The 10927-nt window shown below is 46.4% G+C and overlaps 1 protein-coding gene across 1 annotated transcript in view; it reads left to right on the top strand.

The window, feature by feature from the left end:
* PARG (poly(ADP-ribose) glycohydrolase) overlaps positions 1-10927 on the top strand; it is a 114748-nt gene that overhangs the window by 96333 nt on the left and 7488 nt on the right. The window contains exons 16-17 of the mRNA XM_015414006.1: positions 4425-4503; positions 7049-7161. Of these exons, the coding sequence (XP_015269492.1) occupies positions 4425-4503; positions 7049-7161 (192 nt within the window). The remainder of the gene's footprint in view (positions 1-4424; positions 4504-7048; positions 7162-10927) is intronic.

Here is a 10927-nt window from a genome sequence, read left to right as displayed (position 1 = left end):
GAGTCTCTCAGGTCCTACTTTTTTTACCTTACAATATTCTGGGCAGTTTCACATATTTTCAGAGTACTGTGTAAAATTTAATTTAAATAAAAAATCAGAATGCCAAGGAGCTTTAATGCTGTAGTTCTCGAAACCCCAGGAAGACTCCCATGGGCTGTACACAGATGCCACATGAACTATCCACCCTTGATGCTGACAAACTCTGGTTTTCTCTAGGCATTTGCACGTGTTCTGTTATTCTTCAGGTTCCCTGGGTTGCGTTGGCAGGGGAGAGAGATGTGACAGTTCATATTCAGTCACAAACAGGGATATCCTTTCTTATTGATCCCTAGCATCAAAGAGAGGACTCTTTCCTCTTGCATATAAGTATGTGTTTGATGGTAGAAGGATTGTAAAAGGATATTATAGCTTGGTAAAAGGTAAAAGGATATTGTAGCTTTGGAAAAAGTGCAGAAAAGGGCAACTCGAATGATAAAAGGGTTGGAACACTTTCCCTGTGAGGAAAGGTTAAGGCGCTTAGGGCTCTTTAGCTTGGAGAAACGACGACTGAGGGGTGACATGATTGAGGTTTATAAGATTATGCATGGGAAAGAGCAGGTAGAGAAAGAGGTACTTTTCTCCCTTTCTCACAATACAAGAACTCGTGGGCACTCCATGAAATTGCTGAGCGGTCGGGTTAGAACGGATAAAAGGAAGTCCTTCTTCACCCAAAGAGTGATTAACACCTGGAATTCACTGCCACAGGAGGTGGTGGTGGCTTCAAGCATGGACAGCTTCAAAAGGGAATTAGATAGGCATATGGAGGTCCATCAGTGGCTATTAGCCACAAGGTATAGATAGGGGCTCTAGGACAAGTGATGCTCTGTCTTCTTGGTGCTGGGGGGGGGTGTCAACAGTGGGATGGCTTCTAATGTCCTGGCCCTACTGGTGGACCTCCTGATGGCACTGGTATTTCTGGCCACTGTGGGATACGGAGTGTTGGACTGGATGGGCCTTTGGCCTGATCCAACATTGGCGTCTCTTATGTTATGTTCTTATGCTATCCCGATTTCTCTTGTTCTGTCCAGCTCCAGGCAAACTTCACTATAAATGCAGCCTGCCTGCTATTAGTTGACAAGAACTGTAAACGGATGTGAGATGGGCAGGGAAGTCTGGGCCAAGTGGGCTCTCCTCGGAGATCTCCAGGCCGCGCTTGACTGAGCCCCTCATCAGGCACCTTTCTGTCTGGGTGCTTCACCGCATTCCATAAACTTCTTTTGCTCTCAGACCAGTTTGGTGTAATGGTTAAGCGTGCGGACTCTAATCTGGGAGAACTGGGTTTGATTCCCCACTCCTCCACTTGCACCTACTGACGTGACCTTGGGTCAGTCACAAGCTCTGGCACAGCTGTCCTTGAAAAAGAGCAGTTTGTGTCAGAGTTCTCTCAGCCCCACCCACCTCACTGGGTGTCTGTTGTGGGGAGGGGAAGGGAAAGGAGTTTGTAAGCCGCTCTGAGACTCCGAGTGAAGGGCGGGGTATAAATCCAATCTCTTCTTCTTCTTCTATATCTGTCTTTTACCGCCTTCCCCCTGCCCATTCTTGCTTTCTGTTTTGCCACGTTTCCGAACCCTTTTTCTCTCTGAATAAAATAAAGCCTTTGGAAGCAGCACATAATCATGACCAGGTCACTTATGCTTTCCTGGGCTTTGAAGGAGGGTTCAAGGGGGGGGGTGCTCTTTATGAGGTATCACGGTAAATGTGTTGTGGTGTTTCTTTTGTGAGGCAATTTCTATTGCGTATTTTAGGAAGCCTGAATAAAGGAATGTGATTAAACGGGATCATTTGTCCCAACCCCCTTTTAAATTTCCCCTTGTGAATGTGGAAGGAATACAGGGAGGAAAACATTGCAGAAGTAGGTCCCTTTGAGAAATCAGGAATCAACATGGAACACCTGTTTCCTCCATGGTGGAAGAATTCTGAAATTATGAACTGGGGCTGAGCAGTGAACAAGTTGTCCAGCTGGTTGCTTAAACCCATTATTTAGTATTTTCTATCACCCTCCCCCCCAAAAAAACAAACCTCCCTCTATGAGCATATATTGAAAAGCTAGAATACCTTAATGAATGCGGAACACGCTTGACAAGACCCGGAGTGAATAAAACAGGCTTTGCAGAATTGTGGCGTGGGGAGGGGGTAGGGGTGAAACAACGAGCAGAATGCTTGGTTAGCATTTATGATAATTTGCTGGCTGCCGTGTTGAAACAGGAGGGGGCTGTCATGCTTGACTGGGATAGAAGGCCAGAAAAGGTTCACTGTCTAGGCACTTGAAGCTCTCTGATGAGCTCAGAATAATCAGCAGAGAAAGAAAGCACATTTCCCTCTCATTTTAAGAACTTGAGGACCAGTTTCTAAACCACAGGTTGGAAAGTTTATCAAAAAGCATCCTGCTATACATGACCTATACCACCACCCAGGGGTATTTTTGGGCTTGAACGCACAGGAACGGCGTTCCGGCTGGCTCCCAAGTTGGCCACGCCCAGCAGGAACTCATTAGCATAATAGGCCACACCCAACAGCAGAAACGCATTAGGATTGGCTACATTAGGGACGTGTGGCCTAACATGCAAAGGAGTTCCTGCTACAAAAAAAGGCCCTGGGTTTTGACAACAAACAAGGTAAACAGAATAAGAAGCAAAAGGTGGGTGTGGCTGGATGACCACACTTCTGGGAACATGTGGGTGCGGCCTAATGTGCTAATGAGCTGTGCTGTCAGGGGTGTTGCCCAATATGCTAATGAGTTCCTGCTGTTGGGTTTGGCCTATAATGCTAATGAGTTCCTGCTGGGCTTTTTCTACAAAAAGAGCCCTGCCACCACCATTCTGCGTCACACACAAATATCTGATGGTGCCCGAGTCAACGCCACCGCCACCAGTCTCTCAAGGCCAATTCTGCCACAGGCTCTCCATGGCAAAGTCTTTCTCATCATCTACTTCCTCATCCTTGTAATTGATGATACCGGGGACTGAACCTGGGACCTTTTGCACAGAAAACAGATGCTCTATGACTAAGCCATGCCCGCTGCCCCTGTGCCACGCTAATTTTTTTCTGTAAGATATGATGTTAAGTAAAAGCAGTCCCCTGCAACAAAAATTTGTTAGACTTTAAGATGCCACTGGACTCCTTTTTTGTTGTTATTGATTACATTTACTGTTGTTATTGTGCTCAGTATATCTAATTCTCAATGTGGCCAAATCTGAAATCTAAAACAAACAAACCAAAATGGGTGGCTAAAGTCCCCCCAAAATAATAGCAGCAGTACCTGTAACTTTATGAAACAATTGCCCTCAGTGGCCGTTGCTAGGGAGAAACTGCAGTGTCATTGATGTGGAGTGTTTGGTGCATACGTTTTACTTTTCCTTCCTTCCTATAGGGACAGGGTTGCTCTGTGTCATGGATTTTGAAATTAGAAACCATAGGTCAGGGCAGCATCTGAGATAAGAACCTGAGAGCCAGTCTGGTTAAGTATGTGGACTCTGATCTGGGAGAACCGGGTTTGATTCCCCACTCCTCCACTTGCAGCTGCTGGATGACCTTGGGCAAGCCGTAGTTCTGTCAGAGCTGTTCTCTGAGGGACAGCTCTGGAAAGAGCTCTCTCAACCCCACCTACCTCACCGGGTGTCTGTTGTGGGGAGGGGAAGGGCGGGGTATAAATCCAATATCATCTTCTTCTAAGCAGAGCCTGCCACATCCGGCCAGTGGTCCACCTAGCCCAGTATACTGTTTCACAGAGTGGCCAACCGGTCGTCCTAGATAGCCAGATAAACAGGGCAGAGCGGTTACATGAATTTAAGCAAGGAAGATAATTTGCACACCAAACTCAAGTTGTGGAGATGTGTGTTCTGTTTCCCTTTTAAATTCTTGTCCTCCGATAACTAAAAAAAAACCCTGGACTACCTTGAAACACTCTGGTTTGCTGCTATGTGAATGAGGCCTGTGCCCCTCTTGCTTTCTCTCTCCCTCCCCACACAAGGTGGGAGTCAGTGACCGTTTGCTATTACATCCTGGCCAGCGCTTCTCCTCCAAACTAAAATTACAGACCCTGGGTTGGATTCCACAGAGCATATTTTCAGATGGAAAGAAAGATTTCCGTTGGTGTTTTATATGTGTGTTATATGTATATTATGATGACGATGTTGACTGACCTAATATAACAACTTGACTTTGCAGCTTCCTTGGTGAGAGTTCTTTTGCACAGATTTTGACTTTGCATAAGATGCTGTTCTTATTTGGATGACTGTGTCTTCCCTCAGCAGCTATACTGTCAGCATTAATGAAGGCGCGGCTCAAGCGGTCAGAAGAGGGAGGCCTCTCTACAAAGCGAAAAGAATGTACTCAGGAAACATGTTTAACATCAGCTAATATATTATGAAACGTATTTATTTCAGGTTCAGAGCAATACAGTGAATATACTGGCTATGCAGAAACATACCGATGGGCCAGAAGTCATGAAGATGAAACACCAAGGTAAAATTCTTACACAGAAGTGTCTTTGATGTTTTAGTCCATGAAACGTGTTACTAGATCTTCAAGAGTTTTCCATTGGTGCAAGCTCGCTTCAAATCACTGAGAATTACATCGGCATAGTACAAGGAGAGCCAGTTTGGTGTAGTGGTTAAGTGCGCGGACTCTAATCTGGGAGAACCGGGTTTGATTCCCCACTCCTCCACTCGCACCTGCCTGGATGACCTTGGGCAAGCCGTAGTTCTGATAAGAGCTGTTCTTGAAAAAGAGCCATTTCTCTCAGCCCCACCTACCTCTCAGGGTGTCTGTTGTGGGGAGGGGGAGGGAAAAGGAGTTTGTAAGCCGCTCTGAGTGAAGGGTGGGGTATAAATCCAATCTCCTCTTCTTCTTGGTGTAGTGGTTAAGTGTGCGGACTCTAATCTGGGAGAACCGGGTTTGATTCCCCACTCCTCCACTTGCACCTGGCTGGATGACCTTGGGTCAGTCACAAGCTCTGGCACAGCTGTCCTTGAAAAAGAGCAGTTTGTGTCAGAGCTCTCTCAGCCTCACCCACTTCCCAGGGTGTCTGTTGTGGGGAGGGGAAGGGAAAGGAGTTTGTAAGCCGCTCTGAGACTCCGAGTGAAGGGCGGGGTATAAATCCAGTCTTCTCTTCTTCTACAAGTGGGGCCCCATGAAATTTGGAGGGGGATGTCCCATCCCCACTGGCTCACTGGGCTAGCCACTTTCTGGACGGCCCCCCTGGCTACAGCACTGCCACCTCTGCTTGCCTGGCTCACGCAGTGGCAGGGTGCTGCGGCTGTTCTTTCCTTCCCCCCTTTGCTTTGTACCGGCCACGGCATTCTACAGCACTGCCACCTCTGCTTGCCTGGCCCACTCAGCTGTTCTTTCCTTTCCCCCTTTGCTTTGTACCGGCCACGGCATTGCCTCCCAACCACTTTCGCTGGCTTGTACTGTTTATAGGGGTGTTCGACAAACCTCAAAATGGCAGGCAAGACCTCGGAACGAGGATTAGTCGTTTCTTCCGTGTGTGTGTGTATAAAAATTTGTGCAAATCTGGGGGCTGACCCCGGTTTATACAGCCATCTTCTCAGTCTGTACCTGGTCCCAGCCAGTGTCCCCTCTAAGCTGAGTTACTGTGAGCCAGCTCACAGAATTTTAGCCTTCAGCTCACAGATTTTTGTCTTGGCTCAGGGAGGAGGGCTCCAGAGCAAGCTAATTTATGCAGTAGCCAAATCACTCGCTCACAACTTTAATGCCAGGAGCTCACAAAGTAACAATTTTGCTCACAAGACTCCACAGCTTAGAGGGAACATTGCATGAAGGTTTTTCAATCCACACACTGAACTCCCAGTTCAGCCTTTGGCATGAGATTCTGTATATTCTCCCCCGCCTTTCACACCTTGAGTTTGAGACTCTGAGCTTAGAGAACAATTCCAGGTGCTTGTTTGGTAGTGCGCAAGCCTCTTTTCCACCTTCAGAAATACATGAGAGTGTTACTGATCCGTGCCTGAAAAGGCAGGAGAACTTTTATATAGGGCCTGTCTCTGAGACAAGGGAGTAAGCCGTCCTGAACCCATTGGTGGGATAGGGAGGGGTATAAAGTAAATAAATAATAACAAAAGATAATACCAGGGCTATTTTGGGGCAGGAACACACAGGAACGGAGTTCCGGCTGGCTCCTCCAGCAGGAACTCATTAGCATAATAGGCCACACCCAACAGCATAAACTCATTAGGATTGGCTACATTAGGGGTGTGTGGCCTAACATGCAAAGGAGTTCCTGCTACAAAAATAGGCCCTGGGTTTTGACCACAAACAAGGTAAACAGAATAAGAAGCAAAAGGTGGGTGTGGCTGGATGACCACACTTCTGGTAACATGGGGTGTGTGGCCTAATATTCTAATGAGCTGTGATGTCATGGGTGTGACCTAATATGCTAATGAGTTTCTGCTGCTGGGTGTGGCCTATTATGCTAATGAGTTCCTACTGGGATTTTCTACAAAAAAAGCCCTGATAATAACAATACATGTGAAGCAAGTATCTGACGTAGGCACCATGGTAACGTGCTTTCACCCATACAAAGCAGAGAGTTAGTGGGTATGATTTCAGAGCACAAAGTCTAGGAGAAAGTGACGGTTCTCTAAACATTTAAACGGTGCCCCCTTTACTAGAGAAGCATGTCAAATGGAAAACAATGTTGGATTTTTCTTAGGCTTCCCGAGACTCCTATGATTATATCATACCTCACCTGTGACTTGACATTTGAGCCGTGACATTTACACTGTGCTACAAATGTTATTTGTAGACTTGTGGGAGCCGCCATGTCTGTCTCCCCCACACACACACCCCTTGACCCAGTTCAGCCATGATGTATTGCAGCATTGCGTTTCCCTGACATTATTTCTCCCCGTTTCACTGTTGCTGAAGCCTTAGAGAGAGGAAGTCGTTTTCAGGCTTGTTTTATGTGAGCAATGTTATCACAGTTAATTTTGCTGTCTGTCTCTCTCTTTCTCCCTTTCCCCTCCCCTCCCTCGTCTCCTCACTTTAGGGATGAATGGCAGAGGCGCTGCACTGAAATTGTGGCCATAGACGCATTTCATTTCAGACGTTTCCTTGATCAGTTTGCGCCTGAGAAAATTAGAAGAGAGCTCAACAAGGCCAGTAACTCCTTAATCCATCCCGCGGCCTAAAAGCCCATCATTTATTTGCCGCTGTTTCATTAGCGTTTGAGTGGTGCTGTCCAATAATTTTTGCAGTGTCGACAACTCCTTGAAGGGAGACTCCCCTGCTTAATTGTGATGTCAGTTCACACAAGGTGCTATTCATATTTTACAGCAGTTAAGATTAAAATCGAAGCTTGCCACTTTTAAATCTAGTCGGTAAGTGATTCCCTCCCGAAACACTCCCTTTCGTTTAGAGGGATGAACCTGGTGTGTGTTTGAAAACATAATCCAAGATCTGCAAAACTGGTTGCAAAGCAATTATACCAACCAGGGCTTTCTGCTATTTGTGGTTGTGATGAGTTAGCTGGAGATAAGGTTCATTGTTTTTAAAAAATAAACACTGATTGGAATGATTAAATGATGACGGTTACGGTCATTTTCAGATCCCTCCCCTTCTGAGGTTAGACAAGTGGCAACCCAAGAAGAGGGCCTTTTCGGTCATGGCACCAAAGCTCTGGAACTCTCTCCCCAGGGAGATTTATCTCTGCCCTTCTTTTTCTGTGTTCCACCAGTGTGTGAAGACTTTTTTTGTTTCATTTAGCATTACCTCAACGATCCTTTCTAATCAGTGTTTTATTTGCTGTTTTGAATGTTTTGTATGTATTTTAATTATTTTTTATTGTTTTAATGATGTGTGCAGGGGGATTTTAATGATTTTAATTATTTTATTTTTTTTGCATTGTGTTTTAAATTGTTAGCGAATGTGGCAGCCCTTGTAAGGGCAGAAAGGCAGGATACAGATTTTGTAAACAAATGAAATTAATTAATTCATCGATTGGAGGTAAAGTGTGCCATTGAATTGCAACCAACTCGTGGCAGCCCTAAGAAGTTCCACGTTGTGGGGTTTTCAAGGCAAGAGAGGAGCAGAGGTTGTTTGCCATTGCCACCTTCTGCGTAGCAGCACCAGTCTTCCTTGGTGGTTTCCCAACCCATTGGGGGCTTGCAAGGAAATGGGAGGGTATGTCATCGGGAAATCCCCACTTCCATCATTTAGCATGAGGCTTCTGAGCTCCAGTGCCAGTTGAATAGTTTCCCACGAATTTAGTCCATCAGAAATCTACCAGTGTGGCTCCATTGTCCCGTGGTCTTACTAAGTAGGCAGATGTTTATCGGCCCCTGAACCTTAACTGAGCATGGAAGAGATGATTTTTTAACCTCCCCCCACTCCGCTGTTGGGGGAAGGATTATTTGTGATGGTGGGGAATTGGGATTGGGACCAGTGTTCCCTCTAAACTGAGTTAGTGAGAGCTAGCTCACAGTTTTTTAGCCTCCGGCTCACACATTTTCGTCTTAGCTCAGGAAGGATGTGGCTCCGGAGCAAAATAATTTATGCCGCGGCCAAACCGCTAGCTCACAGCTTTAGTGCCAGTTGCTCACCAAAGTAGAGTTTTTGCTCACAAGATTCCATAGCTTAGAGGGAACATTGATTGGGACATGTATCTCCCAAAAATAACTTCATGCTGTATTCCAGAATTCTGTAACCTGTTAGGTGCTCTGCCCTGTCAGGAGTCCTTATGTACATAGGTGCCATCAAGTTGCAACCAACTTGTGGCAACCCCAGCAAGGCGCTTTCGAGGCAAGTGAGAAGCAGAGGTGGTTTGCCATTACTTTCCTCTACAGAATCTCCCTTGGTGGTCTCCCTTCCAAACACCGACCCTGTTTAGCTTTCAAGATCTGACGATATCAGGCTATACCCTGCTCCCTTCCCTCCTCAGTAATCCTTAAGAGATTATTAGTTAGGACTGGAGACCTCCAAGTCTAATCAACCGCCCCCACCCCCTGGATTCTCTTGACTTAAAAGCTTGTAGCATCCTGGAATAGCAGGGAGATAGGCTCAAGGTTGCCTCATGGCTTGCATTTCCTGATCTCAGCCTCCCATTCTAGAAGACTATAAGCTGCCAAGGGTTTGATAGGTGTTTCGCCTTCCATCTCTGCTTTCCTTTACTTTTCCTTTAACTGACAAGCACACACACACCCAACTTTCCATGGCTCCCAGAGAGTGCTCATGTTGGTGTGGATGGAAGGGGCAGCTAGCAGTGTTCCCTCTAATTAACTGACAAGCACACACACACCCAACTTTCCATGGCTCCCAGAGAGTGCTCATGTTGGTGTGGATGGAAGGGGCAGCTAGTAGATGATTTAATTTACAAGCTAATCTTTTTCTGCATATCTGAGAAATTTGGGGAATCTGCTTAAACCTCTGCCTTTTCTGTTAACGGACCCATTTTGCTGCCCTACTGATAGGCACAGGGCCATCAGGAGGGATATTGAGGGGGTTTTATTTAATCCTCCATTGAGAAACAAAGTGATAAATGTTTCAGTTGATTCGGGCTAACAGATTTCCCCCAGTCTTCAGTGCCCTTCTGTGTCGTCATTTTATTTCCTCGTTTCCCTCCTTCGTTTGTAGTCTACTGGGAATCAAGACAGATTACGCAGTTAAAAACAGTGCAAAGAAATTGTATACGGTAAATAATCTAGGCTAGCCCAGTCTTGTCAGATCTTGGAAGCTAAGCCAAGGTCAGCCCTGGTTAGTACTTGGATGGATAAGCCACCAAGGAAGTCCGCGGTTGCTGTGCAGAGGCAGGCAATGGCAAACCACCTCTGTTCATCTCTTGCCTTGGAAATCCTACAGGGTCGCCATGAGTTGGCAGAAACTTGACGGCTCCTTCCGCCACCGATAACAATGCAGTAGTATTACAGAAGAAAAAGTCCAGCATGCAGGCAACCTCATGACCGGTATATTTTAGCTCAGGAGTCCTTATCATTTTCAGATGTAAGGCCCACTTTTAAGCCATATCTACTACAAGGAGCTGCGGTGGCTCAAGTGGCTAAGACGCTGAACTGCAGGCTGTCAGCAGTTCGAGACCCGGGTGCCGCATGATGGAGTGAGCTCCCATCTCTAGTTCCAGCTCCTGCCAACCTAGCAGTTCGAAAGCAAGAAATTGCAAGTAGATAAATAGGTACCACTTCAGTGGGAAGGTAACAGCGTTCCGTGTGCCTTGGTGTTTAGTCATGCCGGCCACATGACCACGGAAACGTCTTCGGACAGCGCTGGCTTCTTCCGCTTTGAAACGGAGATGAGCACCGCAACCCTAGAGTCGGATTCGACTGGCTTTCGAGCAAGGGAACCTTTACCTTTACCTTACTACAAGGCCACTCTCTAAACGTTAGCATATGTGTGCATCTCCCTCCCCCACCCCACCCATTTCCCCCCTGAAATGAAAAAAAGGAATTCTGAAGAGATGAAAAAATGAAATGAAGATGAGGTTACTGGAGTGACCCACCTTATAGTCTGTTGTGATACATGAAGCTGCTTCATACTGAATCCAACCATCGTTCTGTCAAGATCAGTCCTGCCTACTTAGGCTGCCCATTTCTCTCCAGGGTCTCAGGCAGAGATCTTTCACATCAACGCCTGACCCTGTTAGCTGGAGATGGTGGGGATCGAACCTGGGACCTCTGCAGGCTGAGCAGATGCTCTGCCACTGAGCCACAGCCCCCCCCCCCCCCCCCCGCCGCCACCGCCCCCCCTCTTCACCATTCCATCCAAGACAGAGAAATCTTTTAAGATTACGTTTTCAGAAAATATTATAATAGAGTGATTTAAGGCCAATTTTGAATTTTTAAAGAAATAAATAAGAGTTAGGGCTTCATATTGAAAGTAGTATATATTGTTACGGATGGCCATAAAGTTCTGCAAAGAC

Source organism: Gekko japonicus, unplaced genomic scaffold (assembly GCF_001447785.1).
Source record: "Gekko japonicus isolate JY-2015 unplaced genomic scaffold, Gekko_japonicus_V1.1 scaffold2395, whole genome shotgun sequence".
Taxonomy (NCBI): domain Eukaryota; kingdom Metazoa; phylum Chordata; class Lepidosauria; order Squamata; family Gekkonidae; genus Gekko; species Gekko japonicus.
Note: the sequence above shows the minus strand (reverse complement) of the source record. Positions and strands in the feature narration are given on the sequence as shown.